Raw genomic sequence first — 24,392 nt, forward strand, 5'->3', positions numbered from 1 at the left:
AACACCGTACCCCGCTTTGTGCCATGAATATAGAGGCGTTTCAATGTTTATGTTTATTCGCTGCATAATTTAAAGGGATATTTTTCATTGTTATTTAAGGACAATTAAAAGAAAAAACCGCGTCTCCACCTGTATTAAAAAAGTGCTTCCGAGCTTTCCGCTTTTCATAAACTAACATCCGCTAGCCGAAAGTGTCGCTACTAAGTCGCTGCCAAAGCTCAAGACAAACAGTGCAAAGATGATACTGGAAACGTTGCTGAAATGAGCCGACATTCACATAAACGCACCCCTGAATGTTGGCATTCCCGGCATAGAACATGAAACGGTGGTTAAAAAGCGAGGCACAGACATCTAGCATCCGACCGGCACGACAACTGGCGTCGACGGGAAATACGTGGCAATTGCATAGCGCCACCATGGGGAAGCACATTTTACTTACCTAGAGACAATGGTCCCTTTATATACCGGGGCGGGGCCGGGCTTTCAAATCCATGCCAAACGGGCAGGGCAAAGCAACAGCCGAGAGTTGAAAGATCTGCAACGACTTCAAGGCTACTGGCTTTTGCGAGAAGCGAGCTGCAGCACACTTTGCCCATTGCCGCATGTTCTAGCCGTCGCGCGGGAGGATGCGAGAAGGTTGAGCGGTGCAGGAGGAAAACACACTTAACCTTTTCACTTTATGATGTTTTTAGCTATTCGGTGACAAAGTTTTTTAACACCACGCTTGGAAAGGTGTCCCCCCATCCAAGGAGGTGCTGGTTTTAAGCTTCTTATTAAGGATGGATAGCGAGCTTTGTCGGTGTGAGGTTACGATGGTTGGGGGCTTTGTAGCTTAAGTTTGCAAGCACTTGCACACCGTTCAGGGGGATCGTTTTTGTAGCAATGGTTGTTTTTGTTACGTTTCGTGCACAAAAGTGTAATGAAGTGTGAAATTTAAGCAAAAGAAGGATAAAGAGGAAGAACATGTGTCATTTTAAAATGTTGATGCACACAGCTCGTGGAAAGGCATGAAAGGCCCAGGACTTTATGAAATTGTAGGCTTTAGCAAGATATTGATTGTTTTACGGACTTATTTTAAGCATAAAAAGTCGCCTAACAATAAATGTTTGGAAAAATATGACATATGTGACACAGAAAAAATAATAAGCTCCCGTCGAAAAACATGTTGAGATATAATTAAGCTACTATTTACTTAACGGGGAAAAACATAGTAACTAAGCATTAAAGAACATCAGGAAAAGTTAATAAAATCTGTGTATTTTTATATAAGGAAAGTGTTTGCACTTAATTAAACAATTACCTGAAACATATCTCAGCTGAAAATCTTATCGATCACTCCTGCCTTTTCTTGCTTACTATGCTTGATTTTACGCCACCTGGCCGTATAGTCAATTCCTACTACAGGGCAATACAATACAATCATGTTCTATGAACTGTACGGTGAACTCAGAACTCGGTCTAACAGCACAATAGACTCGCCAGGCTCCGGTCACGTCATGTGAATGATACCGAACGACCCAGTCTGTGACAGGATTTTAGGTCGCTCACACGGATAGGTGTGATAGGCTCAAACTGAGACGGAGTGATGGTGTTGATGAGCCCGCCATGAATAACTGAGATATTGGAATTTCTGAGGACGACACGCATCCGTGAGCGGTTTAGAGGACTTCTGCAGTAGGCCAATACCATTAATACCACTTGATAAATTTGTTATAAAGTATCATTTTTCCGGACCTTTACAGTCGTTAGACCAATTTTTGACTGAAAATTTTATATTTTTCTGCCTTAATAAGCATATATATCTTCATTACTACTGAATAGCCTTAAAGACATTTAATAATAGTTCAAAGTCGAATGGTTAACAGAATATTAGAAATTCTTAGCATGTGAATTGATGCAAACCGATGAATTGTTGTAAACAGTAAACGTCTCTTTGGTGTACTGTAGCGAAATCATAACAAACACTCCTCCTACCTTGAACTTCCAGAGCTTTTGATGCTTTAGAATGTGCTCTTTATTATAGCGAACAATTTGTATTTTATTAGTAAGCTGGTTACAATCCAGTTTGCCATACGAGCTGCTGGAAGAATTTCCACTGAAAATAAACAGGTAGTAAGAAAGCGTGCATTATGGCACACATACCACCCAAAACTAACAGTAAATACCATAATCGTAAAGATCAGCCACACATGATCCGCTTACGGTATCGCTGGGTGGGGGGAGGCAGGAAAGCTATGTTGGCCTTGTACGTGAGGGGAGAGACATTCTCGTACTCTTTCCTCTCCTGAAATGATATGTTGACTGCGTTTCTGTTTTCCGACACACGGAACCCCGTGGTAACATTGGGAGCAGCTGATCTGTACTTGCGCTGCCGTCCCGGCGAATGCTTCTTTGTTGCCGGTATGCGGTAAGAAAGCCAACAACCCAGACGGTGCTATTGTTACAGCAAACGGATTGTTTCACTTCCTGTGTTTTGGCCGCAGCTGGTATTGGACCGGCGTATTTCGGATGCAGTAAGCCACCGTACCTCACATCCGGCAGTAGGAAGGACCGTCCTTCGTGAGGGCTAGAGATACGATGGTTTGAAAAATAAGATGGAGAATACGCTAGTCCTGGATTTTAGGTTATCCAGCACGGTGGTGAGACATGGGTGAAAGTAAAGGGCTGGAGTAGTAGGAAACATATTTTTCGCCAAAGCACCTACGAATGGTCACTACCCATCCGGGTGTTGGGTTAGTACAACGAACGAATTGTTAGGATGGAACAGACGGAATAGTGGAAATTTTTCTGAGCTATGTGGAGCACAAAACCATAACACACCAATTTCTAATGAGGTGATAAAATGTTTATTACACGCTTGAATAAGCATACCCTGGCCCGCACACAGCCACACACACACACACACACCATCCATTGCCGTGCCGCCGTACCATTTGAAAGGATGTGAATTTTATGCTTCCGTACTGTAAACCTCGGTTCGGAATTGCAGGAAAATGCCAACGAAACGGTTTGGGCAAGGGGTCTTCACGTTTGCCCGTGGTGGTAACCATCAGCACTGGCTCCGGTTTTGCATGGGAAAGGAAAAGTTTTTTTCCCCTCCTCGGTAGAGCTCTTCTGGGAAAACATGACGCTCCTGCTTGGCTGCGAGGATGCTTCGAAAGCTCATGAACTGTGTTGTCAGAAATGCTGACATACTTAGACACACACACACACGCTCTTACAAGCACATACACATTTACGCACACACCGGAAGCAGGGCTAAGGTTTCTGGTTCGATCGCGGTCGTCCCGGGTCTGTCTGGGTTTGGGGTGTAATGAAGTAGTTCAAATGGGATAACAATGTAGCCACACAGCGCAAGTAAGCCTTTGGGACGAGACCGACACTGACTACCGATGTAAACTACGACACTGGTTTGGAAAGAGTTTTCAGTGCTTCTGCTTGTTGTTTGGTTGTAATTCGGTGCGGGTCGATAATCCTGTCGCTCCTCGAGGGAAGTCATTTAGCAAGCTCTTACTTGGCTACGCACGCTGCTAAATGGTGTTGGGAAATGTAGAATGTTTGCTTACGGTCGGAAGTCCCGAATCAATTAGTCACTCACAGCAGTCAGCTACTCAGGCGCTGCCAGTGGCACACTACCGGAACGCATGTAAAATGCGTAAAGGAAGTCATTAAAGCGATGCGAAAAAAATATGCTTGCATAATCGAAGGTGATGAGGTGAGAACCGGCAACAACGCACGCACACAACCTACATGACAAAACGTCCAACTGAAGAATGATGGCAACCTCTCTCACTTACTCTCTCACACACAAACACGCATACTGTGGTTTGTGCCAATTTACGCAACAAAGCATGGTGGGGACGAAATGGAAAAAAAGGGTGTACCAATTGGTTTCTACCGCTGGTTTGATTACGTCTTATCGTGGTGATTTCATCTTTACCTTCACGAGCGAACTCGCAAGAACTCGCGGACTACCCTTTTGGAATCGCTCCGTTGGAAGTTCGGGACCGACCGACGCCGCGTACTACACGTTTACTACCTGTCGTTTCGTCATATTGTCGGCACGGTACACCTTCGCATTGGTACATTGTGGTGGCGGGCAATCGATCCGTCGCTTTCGTAACAGTCGTAAAATGTAACCATTTTCTTTTTTTGTTTTTTTTCATTCGTTCGTTCGTTCGGTCTTCTTCGCTGCTGAGCCACCCAGTCGTAAAGTGGCATTGTTATGATCGTTAAATTTATTATTGACTTGATGAGGCGAACAAAACTGGCCTGCTTGCTCCGCTGTACTGGGTGGTGTTGGGAACTTCTTCGGCTGACTTCAAAATGAATGTACTTTTTAAAGGGGCGTTTTCTCGAGCAGTTTTTTATTCGGCACAAAACAATAAACAGCATACATATTTTGAGTTTCAATGGTATTTAAAACATGCAATCATGAGGGTGTAAGGTGACAGAATAATAGTTACGGAGCTTAATGCACTGAAGTTTGGTTTAAAGTTGGGTAATAAAATATTCTGTGAACATTTAATGCTAAGCTAAAGAGGTTACACATTCTATACGAAATTCATGTTTGATTATTTGTACGGAGATAAATCAATAATCCCTGCCCCAATGGAAGGTTTTAGGGTAAAAAGTTGCAATGCAATATAACCGCAGAAGAGCACAACTTAATCACGGCCAGCAACTCATGTTTCGTCAATTCATTTGTCAATTTCCTTAAACTTAACTATAATAATATTTGTCTTAAACGTGTACATGAACACTAGGAGTTTTCCAAACATTTCTGCTACATGGGGAAGTACATTAAAATGTGCTTCTGAGGAAACTTTGCGCACGAATTGTTGGCAAATGATGCGTCTTGTATATCATGTTATCTAATATTAGTAAATATGAAACAAAAAATAGAAGCGGTACAAAATTATATTGTAAATTGTAAAGTGAAGGCAATTAGTCGAACTGTAAGGAGCTTAGCTGGAATTCCAGTAATTAGCATAGACAGCTGAAAAAGCGAGTAAGTGGATGGAGCATTCATGATGATATTTTCAGGTTTATTCATAACAATTTAAACTAGCGAGAGAATTTTCCAATCTTTCATGTTCCAATTATCATTTTCAAGTAATCACTCAAGAATTAAAAATAGAGCGAAAATGCGTTTAACTCATGAATTAAAAATAGAGCGAAAATGCGTTTAACTCATGAATTAAATCAACTGATCAGATATGTTATTTTTTCTTGGGATGCATTAGAAAATGATTATTTAAATTATCTTCCGTTATAATATATTTTTTCTAACATTAAAATATATCTCAACACACACCGTTTTGTGTGGCGCTCTGTATAGCTTGAATATTATTTAATCTACCCAAATGTGCGGTACTCAGCGGTGCCATGTAAATAGCACCACACACGTGTAACGGTGCCCAGGTAAAAGAATCGCCTTCCGTTCGACCTTCCGAAGCCCGATAACGCCAAAGATCACGCTACAAATAACAAAACACGGGAAATCGTACAGGCACTGCCCCGTGGCCATTTTAGCTCGAAGCAAACAACTACACAGCCCCTTCGGCAGTGTCACCGTTGGTATTAATTTTAGCACCGCTAATCAACAGCCAACCAACGGTCTTTCCGGTGGTGACCGCGTTTGCACGAAGGCGTGAATTGATTACTGCTAAAGCCGATCCTTGCCCCATACACTGGGGCTACGCCGGGTTTGTAGTTCCTCATCAGTCACGACAACTGCTAGCCCCGAGCTAATGTGCTTCGTCCACGCACTTCCAACTGTTCAGCCCTATCGTTCGCGCGTACTACATATATCGCACGCAATAACGCTTAGCCGCTGGGGTTTGGGACCAGCCAACGTGAACGGTCTGCGTATTCGTGAGTGGAGCCGATGGAAGGCTTCTCTTCCAGCCCCAATGGCGGGACGAAGTAGAAAGTAGTTGAGATTTTTGGGCAGTAAGTAAGAATAAGGAACACGAAATCACGCTAAAAGCTGCACCACGCTAGATGCAAATCCGGACCGGTTACGGTGTTTTCCAAACTTCACGGACCGCCAGCAACGAAACCACCGTCCAGTGCAGCCGACTGCCGTTGTACTATCGCTCATGCATGAGTTCTTCTGCTGGCTTCAGGATTACAGCATATTGGCTCTCCTTCGGTGTGTGTATGTTTGTAATTAACGCTCATAGAGCTATTAATTTGTTTAACAACCGTCTAGTGTGCCGTCGGACGAGAACCATAAGTGTTCCAAAAACCATTGTAATCCTATATAACTTTTTCACTAATTTTTCCCCCATTTTTTCGTATGCTCTCGGTTTTCGTTGCAGGATCGAATATTAAGACTGCAATAGCTATTTTAAATTGTATATTAGCACGACAGCTGTGCTTCGAGGACCCGTCATGTTCAGCCATCCTGGAGATTATACCGCGCGTCTGTGGGCCAGTGCCGGGTAAGTAAAGTGTTGCAAAAACCGCAAAACCTATTTGTTTAATCGATGGCTAATGATTGTTCCCTTATGTGCTCTGAAGGGTTAGAGAAATTGTTTCAAACTTTTATAATCTCAATTGTTATAAATCATTAGCAGGATGTGTCTTCTGTCTTGTTTCATTGCATTTTCGGGAAGCTGATAAATTTTAACTTCAAATCAAACTTTCAAAGTGTTCAACACTAGATCTCGCTATTTCTGCAGTAAACGAGGTTTGTCATTCATTTCTTTTGGTTCCTTTTCTTGATCGAATCTAAAAGACTAACAGTTTTTTTTTGTGAAAAACCTTTCATTTTACCAAACGCTCAACCACATTCAGCATGCAACACGTCTATGCGCCGAATGAAGCGGCAGTAACGATTGTCCTCTGTGGAGTTTCACGCCATGCCATTGTCTATTTGTCGTTCGTAATGATAGGGCGCAAGATGTGTGTGTTTTTTGTCCTCTGCATTCCCTATGTCAAATGGTAAAAATGCAAACTAAATGGAACAAACACAACCCGTACGCCAGATAAACATTCGCATGCACGTACCAAACGCTTTCGGAAGAACTGGAATGGTGCAGCTAACAAGACGTGCGCTGCGCTTATTTTCCAACCACTTGAATGTACGTTCCAGGTCCTTATCGCGGTTGGGCCCGGGATGCACTCCTTCCCGGTTGGATGGGTGTATTTGTGCGAGTTCAGTGCGGCTGCACAGCTGCACGCTGTGCCGGTTACGGGAAAAAAGGAAACAACCGCTTTTCCTCGCGTAGCCGCCTCGTAGCCACGGGGAGTTTAATTAAAGGAGACGCCACAAAGTCTGCATGGTTGTACGCGTGTGAGAAGGTTCTGCGCTGGTGTCGAGTTTGCGTGTATTTCCTTCCGCTCGGTTACATGCACCTTGAGAAACACAAATGCGCTCATTCGGATACGGGTAAACGGGATGGGAAGAGGTTCTACAGGTTACACGGTACGTTAACGATGTAATATTGTGAAAAATCTAAGCTGCATAATGTGACGAAGGTCGTCTTACTGGGGTGATTTGTGAAAGCGGGTGAATCACCAAAAACAAGAACAAGAAACAAAGAAAGACCGAAACGCGTCCGGGAAGCACAACATAAAACTTTACTCAACACTGCATAACTTTAAAGTTCCCTCACTAAACGTGAACGTCACCGTTGTCTCAATCGATAGCCGTAAAATACTGGCTATCACAATGCGCGTAATAATGATTCAGGATTAATAAACGCAATAGCGGGAAGGAACTGTCGACATAAACTTTAACTGCCCTTCGGCATGCACGCTTTGTTAAATCATCCTCAACAATGCTGATTGGAAATAAAGATGCGAAAAACGGGTTGGCTTTTTAAGCTAGTCATCCCCTAATCGCCTATCGCCTTGAAGAGCGCTCCTGCACCGGATGTTGCAACTGCACGGCTGCAGCTAAAGTTTAAACGATCGCTCAAGTGGCACTACTGCCGGTTGCGTCTAACGCCGGCCCGTTTAGCATCAGCAGTGCTGGCCGATGTGCCCGTCCGACCGGCAGACCGGTTGCGTTCTTAAAAGTCATTAATATTCTTTCCCCATCAAAAGAAGCCCTTAACCCCATCGTGGAGTACGGAAAACACCCGGCCTGATGCTCACACGAGCACGCGGCTGTGTGTGAGTGTGTGCGAGTTTTCGGCGGTACATTCTCGCACGGTGGTTAAATCCGTTACCAAAGCCTTAAGAACCTTTCGTTCGGTTCAGCCCGGAACAAAGCACCGGGTGTGTATCTGGAACGGAACAGGGACAAAGATAAGGCATTCCCCACGACACTGTCATTGGCTGGAAGTGGTATCGTGATGTGGCCCACCTTCATCCCTCCCCCCACACAACACAACAAAGCAGTGCAGGTATTAGGCGGCAAACTGTATCAAGTTCAAGTACTTGCCCACTCCAAAAAGGGGCCGAGAGCCTCTGTCGCTTCCTGCTTGTTGACGGCAAGATTCTGATCAACTCCATCCATCCAGCGGCAAAAAGGTTGGTGCTGGACGAGTTCCATTCCCATTGGTCGGAGAATTTCTCTCGAAAGCTGCTACTCGCATGGTGCCATACGGTAAATGTATGCAAATTTATGCAACGCTTCCACAACGCCCGTTTTTCAGTGGACACATTTTTTGCCGTTGCCCGCCTCTGGGTAGTATTTCTAAACCGAGCATGTCTAAAGTTGCTGGACAGAATGGTGGATGTTTTCTTCTGGATTCTCTTTTTTTTTGGGCTACCCTAAGGACGGACAACTTTTCCGATAAAGGCTAACCAGCCACGGCCACGATGATACCAACGGAATTCCCTCCGTTAACGAACAGGCACAGTGGACATGTGGTCAGTGGGCAAAATCTGGACCCTAGTGAATGCACACGGGGTTCTGCTCAACATTTAAATGGAACGGACAAAATAGACCCGGATCCCTGTGGGAAAGTGCCAAAGCTGGAAGTACGATCCGAATGCCAAGCACGAGCATGGGAATGTGGGCAGCCGAACCCAGCGTTAAATAGAGTCATGAATGAAGATGACGGGTTACAGTAAGTAAGTCACGGGCAAAACGAAACAAAAAGGGGTTCGGCTTGGTGTGTCACTTTTAGCGCTGAATATGGCTCGTGTCGCTAGCACCATTTTAATGAGGTACCAGTGCGAGAACGTTGGAAACAGAAAGTGCGATGGAGCACGACCGGATCCGTACGCTGTTTGCTTGTGAGATTAAGGATCTCCAAAGGATTCACAATGTGCGCAAATATCGATGCATTGCATCATTTTACCTTTCCCTCCTTTCGCGTAACACTCACCCGACCGGTTAGAGAATAATATGCAAATGAATCATCATCATTATCATCGTCATCACTGGGAGCATTGTAAGCAAACGGACGTGAAAAAAGGATGAACGAGAGGAGCAGAAAGGCTAGTAACAACAAAAAAAAACTGCTATCAGAATGAGGGCAACAAAACGAGTCTTTCATTTGATACGAGCGAATGGGAAATAGCTGATGGCACAGATTTGGGATGTAATCTGCGGATGATGAAATTTCGACATTTCCCCGTAGCAGTGCACGGCCACTTGGTGGCAAAAGGAAGACAATGCCGGCTGTTTAGAATGCAACAAAATGCCATGTAAGCTGGTCCCCTTTGTGAAGGGATGTCCATTTTGGAAAACGCTAAACCTACGCACAAAAGAAAGTTTCCATGGTGGACATGGCATTCGGCTTACGGTGCAACCTGTTGAAAGTTGGGATAACTAGTTTTTGTGTGTGTGTTTGCGGATAGTTCACTGTATGCTTAGGCTCCAATGTTGTTACACCTGTGTAGTATTCACCCATATTAGTGTTCCCTTATTGCAGTAAAGCTCTTGATTATTCAACGGATTTTGGATTGTTTGCCTTCTTACAATGCATTGATATTATTTTGGGTATGATTTGCCGATTCGGCTCTATTGTTCATCAACCCTGTATGCAAATCTTACCTTTACGATGGATGTTTCGTACCTGTTTTAAAATACTTGGTTTATATATGTTGGGATAGCACTAAATAATAAAAGGACTGAGTTTTATTATAGTAGTCTTAATAAACAGACATTTTAACCCTATTTTTATTAAAGTTATATTGGTCTTGATTAATACTTTTCCACATTCACCATTGCAAAGCTTCAAGATGTGTTAGTATTCTACATCACACCTCAACAAATCCTAGTTCAACTTAAAATTAATTTTGAACTACAAAATTGCTGTAAATTCGAAACTAGTTTTCGCCCTTTTTATATCTGAACTTGATTGTCCTAACTTTAATTACTAATTGATTATAAATTCTGCACAAAGCTTACACACATGACACATGGTGGATGGAACGCACGGCAAATGTGGTAATTTAGAAAACTTCTCAAAGAATTTGAATTTCAAAGAATGTAAATATATCCGATACTGGATGACTTGATAATGACCACATAAATAATAGTTGAGCTTTTCGTAACGGTGGCAAGCTTGCAAGTTGAACCATGAAACCCCTGTAGTATTTTCACTCGAAAAACCCTACATTTGAATCAATAATTTTCAGGCAAAATTCGCAACAACTTTTGCTTCCAGCATTTTCCATTAGTAAAAAATGGTTCCAGTTTGGGCACAGTTCGTAAATCAGATTTTGCATTGCTTTTTAGGGACTTGGTTCGCGCAGGTCGTTCCATCTGCATATTAAACTATCTTCAATTATTTAGGAAGACTTCTTTTCGATCGATTTTTCTTGCATAACTCGACTGCACACAGTCAGCAGTCCTATTTGCAGTAGAATTGCAACGAAAGACACCTGCAGCTTGTAGTGGGAATACCACAGGGCAGTGGTATTGATTTTACTTCGCCTCTATCGATCGCTATAAAGTATGTGCTCGATTTGCTTCTCCGTGAGTCCACCTTCTTGAGACATTACTCGTCTGAGAATTTCCGGTATAACCTCAACCTGGGCCGTGTTGTTCACTTTGGTAGCCAAGTCGGACCCAAGTGCCACTCGTACCCGGACGACCAACTGGAACGGATGGTAGTGATGGCGATTTCCGTTTGCTGCTACCGCTTACGTAAGCATTGTCCGTAATCGGACTGCAGTATTAAGTCAGTTCGGTTTTTTTATTCTCTCTCCCAGTCCGTGTGCCACATCCCATGTAACTGCCTTCTTGCGATAGTTGTCTTCCTTGGCTGCCGGGGCATGGCATGGGATAGCAAATGCGAACCGTGTGTTTGATTGGTCGGACGTCCCGAAATGACATCCTACATAACACCAACCAGCCGGCAGTGTATCAATGTATTTCGCCACTGAAAACGGCATCGCTAGCATGTTTTCGCTCTGAGGTTTATTTCTTCCCGCTGGCCGATTCCGTTTTTCAGTGCGCCCGTTTCGAAGCCCGTACCTTGCGCTTTTTGACTGTTTCGATTTGATTTCGATGTAAAATATAACCGAATGCAAACGAACCGATCGGAGACGCTCGCTAGATACACGGCTAGTTCATCTTGCAACCCATGCCCTACTGGTGGACATTTATTTGCTACAATCGCAAAACTTTTACGAGCATAAATTTGCATATCAACCGACACAAAATGAATGTGCCGGACGATGGGCGTCCGGTGGTACGGGGAAGATACAGTGAGGTGTGGAATATTCCACGAAATAGGACAGTGGCAAAAATCGGTCAGAATCAATTGCTGTCAAATGAATCGGTCTGATCAGCATGTCCTCACGGAAGATGATTATTTATTGAATTTCCCTGAAACGGACAAGGCATTTTCGTACTTTATATTTAGGTACAGTTTCTGGGAACGATATATTTGTTGATTTGTTACAGTTTAGTACAAGGAGCAATTGAATCTGAACTTTTTTTAAATAGTTGCAATGATGATGATGATACAGATTAAATGTCCTGTGATGCTATACAAGATGTACAAGATGTACCTTTTTGATGAAATCATAGGGATGCATTCTACACGTTGGTTTCGGGTTTCAAAATAGAGATGCTACCGATGATGACGATGTTAATGGGGATCCTGTTGACTGTCATGTAGAAATAGGATTATTTGTAATTTTTTAAATTTCTTATACAAACAATACAATACTGAACAAATCAATATAGAGTGCCACTAACTGTTAGACAATTGCATAATTCCAAACACTAATTTGTATTTTATCCTTCAAATGCATCGATTTGTTAACAATCAAATATTAATAACGATGACCATTATTATTATTCTATGATTTAATTTACATTTTCGGCTTTGTCACATAAATTGTCAACAAAAGCACTGCCCTGTGTATTGATACATGAAAAATTATACCTTCTCTTCCTTCTTTCCTCTCTTGTCAATCATATGTAAGATGAAGCAAATGGAACTAATTGACGGTACATCGGTCTGTTTCGTGAAACTGTTTAGCAAAACCACTCTGTTCATTCCCCTAAATCCATCACCCGGCCCGATGTCTCCTGCGTTCCGTAATCAAACTTACCTAAACAGCCAAACAAACAGCCCCAAACCGGCCGAGATGAAATTGATTGCGACAGACGTGACAGTGACAATTTTATTAATACACGTCCAGCCCACGTCCCGCACGAGCCTGGCGGTGGGTACGCGATGGTCGATGACAATCCCTTGTGTTTGTGTGTGCGTGTGTGTTTGTGTGCCTCCGTGCAGTGTGAAACTGTCAATAAATGTTTGAACCTGCTACTTTCATGCCTGCCCCTTTTCAACGTCATTGTTCCGCAAAGGAAAAAAAAAATGGTGGAATATAAGCCGTTACATAAAGCTAGGACATTTTGGACCGATCCGTATGGAAGCCGCTCTCGTACAACCTAGGCCTTTTGATGGAGTCAATCCAAGCGTCAAGCCGGTAGGTGTGACGAAATGTTCCAGCGACATAAATGCTAAAGGTGTTTTACATACAATGAATGGTGTGAAGATGATGGAATAGGAAGCGAGTTGAAACCGGACATCAAGCACCCCGTCTGGAAGCGTCCGTCATCACTCGATGAAGACTTGAAGAGATGAAATTCACGTTGACAGGGAAATGTGACCGTTGCTACCGTCATGTTGTAGTGCTTTCAATGGGTCTCATCAAAGCGAGCAGAACTGTTCAGATGTGAGACAAAGTGTCTTTGGGCTGTAAAGAACATTGCTGCACTTTTCTGAAAATCTGCTGAGAAATTTGTCCTGGAAATGGGTTCCCCAGCGCCACCTTATTGTTCATCTTTCTCTAGATTGCAAACAGATCGATAAATTCGGCAATTGTCTGTGGAACTCCGATAATCGACTGGCGCAAAAGATTCACTCCCAATCCAAACGCCAAACCACTCTGAGAGCATCGCGTGATGATCACCATTCGCAGTATTATCTGTAAGTGCTGGAATTGGGTCTCTTCATTTCATCAGCCGCTACGTCGAAAAGCTCATAATATCTACGTCTTCCGGTACTTTCTGCCGCGCGCTAATAATGTGCATGTCCGCTTCGAAACATCGATAGTACAGTATGACTACATTATGGTTTTCTTCATTTTTTGTTTTGGCTTACCCCCTGGTACAACCCATCAGAAAAAGGTCGATAAATCAGTTTGCGTTTAGCTTTCTCGCGACTCTGCCAGGTCGCGCGTAATCGCCTTTTGCATTTGCCGTGACGCTCAGCTTCCGAAATGGTTTCCCTGGCTGGCGCTTAAGTGGTCGCTTCGTTTAGTCGATCATTAGAAGCGAATGCTTTTGCTCATTAGTGGTGTTTTGGGTGATGCCTTTTTTGTTGATGTTGCTTCTTTTCTTTTCACTTCATTTTCACATCGTAACATTGTGTGGAGCGCACTGGTGCCGCTTCTCTCCCGGGGTACAATTCTGGAGGTTTTTCACGATTTTTTTCTTCTTCGGTTTGTTCATGTTTGTTTCATTGCTCACGCATTTATGTCCCGTTTGGACAGAGGAAATGAGCTCCCATTGGAGCTGATAAACCTGACACTTGACACTTTCGGTGTCCTGTCATGTCACGAGCTGGATTGAGCTGGGCTAAACGTACGCTTCCAAGAATTCCGGCCATTTCGGTGTACGGGGTGATTGATGATACGGCCAAACGTGCCTGCTTCATGCGGGAAATTCAGCCCCAGCCATTGGGGATGGAAAGGCAAACGGGCACTGTGCCGAGCGTTCCCGGTGTCGTATTGGGACGTTAATTCAATGAACAAATATTTAACCCACTGCCGGGTTTTTTCCGACGACAATTTGAGTTAATTTAAAATCACAAAACAGTGCTGTAAAGTTTACCGAGCAAACAGGAAGCGCTGTTCACGCGATGTTTTGCAGCTACGAGCACGTGGACATATTAACAAAGTTAATGTGTGGTAGGGTTCGGATGGATCGTGTGAGATGTGTATCACAAAAGGTACCGTTTGCTTTGCACAAAGTTAAAACAGATTTCGAAAGCTCTTTTCTGAATGCATTCCAAACATTTAATCACACAGCGGTGGGCTCTTTAAAGAATGGAAAATTTAACCCATAATTGTGAAAATTTTCTCTTTGTGACGTCGAAATTTATTCTCCAACTGGCTCACCAAAGAGGTTCCCAAACCAAAAGAATGTTGCGGTCTATTTTACAACCTTCGTTCATTCTAAGGTATGCACGGTGGCCCACTCCCAACCATTCGAGCAATGGTTTGCCAAATTGACTTTCTCAATTAGGTAAATTAAGACCTTCGCATGGCGCGCCGAACGAACAACACCAAAGGGACAGTGAAGTTTTCACTTTTCCACCGCTTCATTTATCTCTTCGATGGCGCTTCAATTTGATGAAGCTGCTGATGGGTTCTGGTGTTCGCTTTCTTTCCGGACCATTTTCATTGCGGTTTTCGGTTCTTCGGTGTGCGCTTGCCGCACCGTACCGCGGCCGTGGGCAAAAACCTTGGACGATTACATTTTAAGTGCCATGGTTTCGAGGCAATGAATTACACGTCATTAGACTTTCAGCCGGACGCAACGGGCGGACCACCGGGAAGAAGTGTCTTTCGAGACCATCAAATCACGCCGTTCGGCCATCCGTGCATCAGCACCTCCACTGTATACCGTGTTCGGGAAGCGATCGCATTTAAGTTGGTAGCTGAACCGCTGCGGTGTAGTGCTTTGTCCGCGGGATATTTTTTTTTCACTTCTTCGTATTTCTCCATCCCTATAATACTCCATTATATTATTTTATTTTTTGCTCCTTCGCAAGTAGCAAAGCAGCTTTTCATCACATTCCCCGTTTGCTGGGACGCGTTTTGGACCAAAATTGGCCCGACATAAAACAAAAGGCAAGTTGGGGGTGCGACACAAAAAAAAACCACCCAGCTCGACGGCGCAATAAGTGGTGTTAAAAACCGAAACACATCAGCGGAGCGAGAAAATTAAGTGGAAGGAACTCATTTAGCTGTGGACGAAATTGAGCAAAAATAAATTCATTATTGTTTCCTAGCTGGCAACCGTCACCGTTATTCCCGTAATTCATTATCGTCCATCTGGTGCGGCCATCTTCGTGTCGGCGACCGGCAATGCCCGATTTGCCGCCCTTGTGCAACCACCGGGCGCACCGGCTAATGCAATCGAAGGCGTGAGCAAAACGCGCGAGCAAGCACATAATCGTCTGCGTGTCCTGTTTCCTTCCGAGAACGGTGTCCCATTATGGCAGCATCCCGGGGAATTGGATGTACATGAAGCGGCACAGGCAAGAAACCCCAGGAAAAAGGCAGTAAATAGCAATTTGTCATTGGCACAGTTTCTTCTGCAGCGGGGAGTTTTCCGTTTTTCTATTCTGGTTTCGCACTGTTTGTCATCGCTTTTTTCTGCCCTACCCCATGAAAGTCATTGTTCTTAAAGTGCGCCAGCATTGATTGGGGGAAAGTTGGAACAAAGCAGATAGCAAGAAGGATAATGTCGCACAAAACGGATGGACAGCATGGAAGAAAAACACAGCGAGACACTCGTACTTGGCGTGATCGCTAGTGAAACGAGGAAAATGGACGGCAACGAGCGCTACGCACCTGTTTTTTTATGTCTCAGCAGCAGCTGTCTGAACTGTCTCGGTGATATCTTTCTTCGAGGATTTTTTTCCCTGTCTTCAGAAATGATGCACGTTTTTAAACACCTTCATTTGCATTATTTCTCACGTTGATGGATGGGATTGAAAATGAAGAAAATGGTACATAAAAAAATGCACGAAGTGGGTCATTAAAAACTTAATCCTCTCCGGGTTAACAGCCATCATATTACGTTATAAAAATTGTGTTGATTAGATGTATGTAATGATATTATTTTTTCGCAGTTTATGCCCTAGGGTTGTGTTTCAAGCAACAAGCAATTTTTTTTGTATCAGTGTCAACTCTAGCAGTTTTGATTTTCTGTTTTCATGCTATATCATTATTGAGATTTAGCAAGGTTACTTTGTTTGTTTGCCATTTTTTGTATTATATAATCAGAAAACGCTGCATATTTTATTAAAAAGTTAAAAATGATTTCTTGTGGTTATAACGTGCAATATACCAAATACAAAACTGAGATACTAATGATGATAATAATGTTGACGAATATAGGACAGTTTGTACAAATAGAAATTATGTCTCTTAAAGTTTTAAGTAATTATTCAATAGTTCAATTGAATAACGTTCGAATAATTTATACGATATCGTATAACAATAACGTTCATAATTAATCGAAATATTGAATTCAAATGGAGACGCCTAGTACTTTATGTACCCGTTAAAAGAAAATTACTTCAATAAGTAGATCATAATTAATTGGAACACCTCAATATTTTTTTATTAAGGAATGTATCAAGTGTTTTATAACATGTTTCTATTTATGAGCTTTTTTCAATTTCAATTATTGTAACGGTAATTTTCTATCGAGCATCTGTACTTTTTCACGAGCGTCCGTTACTCAGCTTCGCCAAAAATCCTACACTACACACTCATAGAGCTTTAAATAATTATTCAATAGTTCAATTGAATTTCATTCGAATCATTTATACGATATAATATAACAATAACGTTCGTTAATAATCGAAATATTTAATTCAGATGGAGACGCCTAGTACTTGATGTACCCGTTCAAACAAAATTACTTCAATAAGTTGATCATAATTCTTGAAACACCTCAATATTTTTTTGATTAAGGAATTATCGAGTGTTTTATAACATGCTTCTATTTATGAGCTTTTTCAATTTCAATTATTGTAACGGTAATTACCTATCGAGCGTCTGCACCTTTTCACGAGCTCAGCTTCGCCAAAAATCCTACACTAAAATGTTCCCATTTTCTTCGTCCGGTCTGTCACCATCCGTATTTATTAACCATTGTAATCCTTTGCCTTCCCCCATTTACTTACGCAACAGCCCACAAACAAACTTGAAAGGTCAAGCAACGAGAGGCAAAAACAACTCTCCCAGAGGTGGGTTTATGGGCCTGTTTAGGTGGGTTAATTTTTCGGTGGAAGTACTTAATGTGAGTCAATAACGGCAATCGGATTACTCCTGCCAGTTACTGTTGCTTGAACTTCTTACCCATTATCCTGCCGCTAGGGTTTTTATTTAACAAGGGGTTAATTCACGAAGCGAGTTTCAGATTAATGTCATCTATTAGGTAGGTCAGCGCTGTTCCGAGAAAAATGTAGTACGCTTTCCTAAATGCTGGAGGTTGCGAACCCGAGCATGAAACATACTGGGTAACTTGTGAAAAGTGTGCAGTTTTCACGACGGTGCCATAGCTCTTTTCGCCCTTGTTAGATTTTTTCAAACACAAAAGAGGACTTTGGTCAGAAAATCTTGTTTAAATCTGAATCGATGAACATCAATTTAAAAAATATATATTTTTTCATAAAATTCCAGCAAAACACTTTTCCTGCGTTAAGTGAATGCGCTGAATGAAAATTTAACAACCCCTAGTAACCTGGCTGCTGATTTGTTTTGCTTGTCCCAGCCGCTGAGCTAATCAATATCGCTGCCACCGTGCTGGTGTAGAAACATTTGCCATTGCTACGCCAGGTTTTTGGTTGTTGGTGTTGGTAAGCCGGTGATCCATCCAAAATCCATGCAAATTACCCCCCTTACTATCGTTATGGTTGATCGTCCGGACTCAGTTGCCTTTCCTACCCTAGCACCACAACCGCACAACACACAAAAAATCATCATTTCTTATGGATAAAATGGATACAAATGGCAAACGCCGTGAGCAAAAGAAACGTACAAAAAAAAACCAGCAGTACACACAGGCTAAATCAAAAGAAAATCAATGGTCCGGCTGCGTAGCGTTTTTGCAATGAGCCTTGTGGTGGTAGTACCGAACGATTGCCTTGCTACCAAAGAAGAAACTGGCACGGATACGCGCCGGCAGCAGCAGGGCGCAAGCTAGTTGTAAAGGTTCCAGTTGTAGATTTCGCAATCCGATAGTCTACAGCTAAAGCGGGCGCTTGCCACTGGGCATTTACGAAGACGTTTGTACGCTGGCTAGGAACATTCACGCCGGTCGATTCTTACCTTGAAACGTCACGAAAGGAGAGAAAATCGACGAAATCGTGAAAGTATAATTACACCTTCCCGCGGTGCTCGCGGACCGTCCCTCCCAAAAGGGTAGGCAGACCAAAAGTTAATGGTCTTTTATGAATCCACCGACACTGTTAAAGCATTCAAGGGCTTCTGGCGCGTGGTGGTGGTAGTACTAGTAGTGGTAGTAGCAGTAGTGGTTTACCCGAACCTAAAACCCAATTTTGCTTTCTTCCATGTAGAAATATAAATTGTGTATTCTTTTTGTACATTCTTCTTCACGTCCTGTAAAGTGTAGGTGGTTCCCAGCAAGAGTCTTAAGTAAAACGTTGAAATCAGATAGGCTACACCTAATCGTTCGCTATGGGAAAGTGTAGTTTGTAGGTTTTGCAGAATGCTAACGTAATGGATAGAATATAATGCTTTCAAAAGACTGCGTCATTCGTTAATTCAATGTTAACAACAGTTTATACATTGAATTATTTTGTTTTTTTTTAACTTAAGACTGAAGATATTTGTAAAATCCAGTTGTATCATTCACAAATGTTTAAAAATAAAATTGCTTTCAAACTTAAGTTGCAAACTGCAACCATTTCTGGAAACTGTCCATGTTGAGCTAGAATGTGTCGAGGAAGATCTTGACTTTAAGTCAAGGTTGATCTGAATCGGAGTGTTCTTAGTTTGCAAATGTTGAAAGAAATGGAAAGGATTATCATCCATCTCAGCACATTCCTGTTAAATCCGAAAAAAATCCATTAATGACTATTCTTTGACCACTGTACCTTGAAAACCCTGCGATCACATAGAGCAAAGGAAAACTATTGTAATTCGCGTAACAGTTTAAAAAAAAAACTTGCCATAAATCGTTCCGCGATTTGTTCGCGAACACTCGATTTTCTTTTGTTATGAAAGTACTTTACACATAGTGTTATTAGAAGCAATTCTGTTTTTGTATGTAAGTTTCATCTTTTCTCTTACACAAAACCATTTCCTCTCAACACCCAATGACGAAACAATGGGAGAAATAAAGTGAACCAAACTCACCTACACACATGAGCTACGGAACTGTATTTCTCAACCGCAATCTTGAACCCCACCAGCAGGAGACCCACCCACCGTCCTCGCAGCTCATAAATATGGCTTGTAAATAATTTATTATCGGCCGATAATTGCCTTCCCGCCTGTGGTGGGAAAATCAAGACATGGCAACCGAACCCCGAAACACGTGGCGCATACATGTGTATATGTGTGTGTGTGTGTGTGTGTGTGTGTGTGTGTGTGCGATGTGGAGTGAAAAATGATTCCATCATATGTCCTTTCGGGTCCTACTTTTTGGGTCCCGACCGCTCTAAACCAAACCCTGTTTCGGCACATCACAACGGCCGGGAGGCAACCGAGCGTCGATTTAGCACCAGTTGAAGGTCAATTCGTTATTTTATTTTATTTCATTTTTATTTCGTTATGCAGATAGCTTCCCCGTTCCAAGGGGTCAAAGGTATGTTACCGGCAGCAAACGGGCCTACCGACGGGGGTTAACGGGTAGCGCTAGAACTGGTTGAACTGGCCCATTGAGCAGCCCCGATACCCGATTGCTCTCTCGTGGTGTAGCGCTCTAGTCGGTCACCGGTGATTGTGATCCTTAATTTTGCACGCTCGTAACTTAACGTTGATGGGGCACATGGAAAAGGAAAACCAAATAGATTGGGAAGCGTTATGAATTTTTGGGAGCAAAAAAGGATAAAAACATCATTTTTCATTCCTGCCATCGTTGCTGGAGAGGAGCGGGTTTGATTAAGTGACTTGGATTTTTTTTTCTCTTCTTTACCGACTGTGTGTGAGGGATTTAGAACCAGTGCAGGGAATGGAAGGATACGTATATTCATAAACTTGTGCTGTTTTTTGTTCTGCTATGTATCTTTATGAATTTCAAATGACACGCCTGTTGAGCTCAAACGAAACTATACTGCATGACGCGGTATATTTGAATGAAGTTTTCGGAATTGTTCATCAAGCTATGGCTGTGCAAAACATATCAATGCCATGATTGGATTGAACAGTATTTTAACAAATGTGTCTAAATTCCAATACGTTTGTAAGCTTAACGAACTCTTCGTTTATTATTGTACGACATTGTTTCTAACGGTATGTTATAGTACGAGCAATACAAAGTACTGTTTTGTTGCTAGCATTTTTTATTTGAATTTTTGTTATCAATCTCCTACTCCATGTTTATTGAATTCTTCTTTGATTCAAAAGCTTATTACCTAAATTTACACCATTGTTGATGTGGCAAAAAAAGGGAAATTAATTCACGGTGAGAACAGTCCTGGACAGTCTAGGTATACGAGAGAAGTCATGAAGCAAAATCTGAAGAAGGAAAGCATGGTTTAAATAGCGGATAAATAGGGAGAAGAGTCAAAACATTTCGACTCACCTTGCTTTAATAATGAAGAAAAACCTGACAAGACGTAGTAGTAGTAGTAGTAGCTAGGATTCGGTAGAGCATACGGAAGAGAACGATGAAGAGGAAGTGCGAATATTGGCGAAACATGTTTCTTTTTTCCACGGATTCTACACACCGGAGTAGGCATCTAGCTCCATAGCTTGCAAGTGAAATACCTGAATAATTAAAAGATTTTAAATTGAAAAATCTTGTGCACGATTTTTTAAAAGCACTAAACTATACGAGGTCAAAAGTCTCTCAAATACTCCAATAATAACATATTGTATAATCGCTCAGACCATTACACGATACAAAATCCTTAAATTTTACGATTTGTTTTGAAAACTTTAAAATAAACCGTGCGCTCTACTAGTTTTGATGATGTTATCAGCTATATGCTCCTTGAGGAAAACATTAAATTATGCAAATATGTAACGCAAAAAAACTACCCAAAACATGATCGCAGCAATTCCCATCCTTTCAACAAGTCTCACATCGATCAATATTCGTACACGTCACGTTTCTCAGACCATTTCGTGCAGCCACCAGTACCACGAAATGGAATGTATGAATGTTAGTGGCAGTAAATATTGTTACCACTACACCTCTGTTTCTTGCAGCGTGATTGTATACAAAACTTAGGTGGATTTCCCCATGGTCACGGACAGCGATGCAAAAGGATACGGGTACGGAGCTATCCGCGTCCTGAACCGTGCCCAATTTTATGCTTGAGCTCGTAGCAAAGCCCAATAAATTGGGGACAAGCTGTGGGGCAGAAAAAGGACACCATGACGGATGGATGAGTCGGGATGCTGTCGCGAGTCTCCGTCGGAAGACCGCGATGGTAGAACTGTCAAATGCAAAGGCTTATAAATTATTCAAAATATTCTCTTGAACCGCCGAAGGTTGAGCGATTTGAAAGCTTCCGTACGTATTACCGTGTTACTACCCCTTGCGCACTGCATACGGGTATTGATTGGTGCATCCATCGGTTGGCTTGTTGGTGTGCGAAAGTAAGTGCAGTGCTATAGCACATTTTTAAAAGTGGTTGAAGAAACATCAGGCAGACAAAATTGATTAATATTGACAACTTCACTAAAACAGGTACCAGCGCGCAAGGGTATAAGTGGATAAAACAGTCCAAGCTATTCCGATCTCCTCCGTCTACCACATTTCCACCAAACCTTCCGCAATGCATAGCGGCTTGGGGACGAGAAGTGCTTTTAATAGGAATTAAATTTTCATTTTCCACCACCTGCGCCAAGGTTCCGGTAAACCACAAAAATCCCGATCCGAAAAAACCGACGCCACCCCCATGACCGTCCTCGATTTTCGTTAAAGGTTCTCATAAAATTTCATTGACACTTTTGGGTTTTCTAACAAAAAAAAAAGGTGAAAAACCTTTAACCAAGAATAATATCGAGCAGGAGAAAGAGCTGGAAAGAATCCTCCGAAAAAAAAAATACTAGCCACGGGTCAATAAAAAGACACCAGACTTGGTTTGCGTAAATGCTGCTAGATAACGAATAAACTGCAAACGAACGGGACGATTTTCGCATGAAAGAAGGACAAAAAGATCCACTTACAGTTCACATAGGGTTTCATTAAATCCATCCATCCTTCCCAAAATTTGTTCCTTTTCCAAAACTGAACCTTTCTCCCTCGTAACGATGGTACATTTTTTCCAGCATTGTTTTCCTTGGCAATTTTAAGCAAAACATTACAGAATAATGATATAAAAAATATACAACATAAATTTAACGACTGCTGAAGACGTGGGAAAATCATTCAACAGCAAAACTGGCTTGTTGTTGTCCCGTGGCTGAGTTCGTGACTCTAAGTTCTGTTTTTGCTGCATTCATTTTCGCTCATTTCTCGTTCTTTTCCGTGTCCTTTTTTCCTCCTTACAGTTGCCTGCAGCACGGTTACCGTAACGAAATGTCAGGCCGCCCTCCGGACGCTGCAGGCGTTTCCATTTTTCCGGCCCACCTGTCTGTGCAAGGAGCCGGGCATCGATCCGGATTGTAATTATTTTCGGGACTTCCTGTTCGATCATCCCTGCGGTTTCGTCTCGAAGAAAGGTAAGTTAAACTGTGCGCTAGCGAGATGGTACGGCGAAAGCTCCTTTGTTTCAGCTATCGAGCTAATATTTGTTCAGCGGAAAGGTAGCATACTGTGCCTGTTGTTTTCAGTATGCCAATTAAATGGTTTCTTACTAAGTGGTTAGGTTTTCGTGTAAATCTATACATTAGATAATTTAAGTAATGTTGCACCATGAGCGAAAGAGGCGCTGCTCTATGCACAACAAAATTAGCTCCATGAGAACGTTTAAGCGATGCGATATCAGATTTTTTTGGGAACATTGAGTGAATAGACTGTACAATAATGCAGGAACTAAGCTTAGGATAGCATATGAAAGCCTTTCTTAGTGTGTGAAAAGAGCGATGTGCTCTTATAGCTTATAATAATTGGTACATGTGTAACTGATGGTAAACGAAATTGATAAAGCAATCTAATAAAGAAATAGCTTAAAGCTATCTCAGATGCCTAAATGTTGTAATTACTTTTGCATGTTACCACCTACTGTGTGCTGTTTATGTTCCTATTAGGTCATTGAATAATGTCCTTGGCATAATGATTGCGGATCCGTTAATGCTACTGATATGTTTCGAGGAGGATGCTACTTCTCGTAGCATTTTACGAGTAGCACAATATATTTTTTAAATAAATACTGTGAAGTTGGTAAACATCTGCAATGGGTGAGTCGCCCGTCTGGTCGTCTGGTATCGCCGGAATCAACTAGTACAGTAAATCATGCTGGAACATCCAAATATTCACTTTCGAAACAGCGCGTATGAGGTTTTACCATCGCTCATGAACTAACTCAATACACTTTGTTCAATGTTATGGAAACACAAACTGTCGAGAGAACGGCCATAATTTGAGTAAAAACATGAAACGCTTTTCAAATTCATTGAGATTTTAAAACGAAAATCGCCTAAAGTATTAAACATTGCATAGTGTTATGATACGTGTATTACAGAATCGGTTATTGGAATTGGAATTGGTGTATTACATCGTGCAGTGTAATATCATGATATTCGTTGCTAAATGTCAGGTTTTATCTCACTCAAACGAAATGAAGAATGTACCAGCAATACCGAAATAAAATCCATTGCCATTTTGTTGCTGATGAAAAGGCAAACTAATGCTGAGCTAAAATGTCATTCCATCGCAAGCTTTTGAGGTCATTCTCTTCAATCGATTAGCATTTGATCTGAAGTTCTCAGTGCTATCGATTATAAAGAAGAAATTAAACGGTTAATTGCATGTACACGATATTCAAATACACCATCTCTTTACCAACACTTCATTTGACTTCTACTATTCAACCTTTTCCGATGTAACTATTCTTTAAACGTTCCTTGCAAGAACTTAC

General features: G+C 42.1%; 1 protein-coding gene across 1 annotated transcript in view; it reads left to right on the forward strand.

Annotated features, from left to right (window-relative positions):
- LOC128310265 (uncharacterized) overlaps positions 1 to 24,392 on the forward strand; it is a 107,791-nt gene that overhangs the window by 52,916 nt on the left and 30,483 nt on the right. The window contains exons 2-3 of the mRNA XM_053046866.1: positions 6,327 to 6,449; positions 22,864 to 23,034. Coding sequence (XP_052902826.1) covers positions 6,327 to 6,449; positions 22,864 to 23,034 — 294 coding nt within the window. The remainder of the gene's footprint in view (positions 1 to 6,326; positions 6,450 to 22,863; positions 23,035 to 24,392) is intronic.

The sequence above is a fragment of the Anopheles moucheti genome, chromosome 2 (assembly GCF_943734755.1).
Source record: "Anopheles moucheti chromosome 2, idAnoMoucSN_F20_07, whole genome shotgun sequence".
In the NCBI taxonomy this organism is placed as follows: domain Eukaryota; kingdom Metazoa; phylum Arthropoda; class Insecta; order Diptera; family Culicidae; genus Anopheles; species Anopheles moucheti.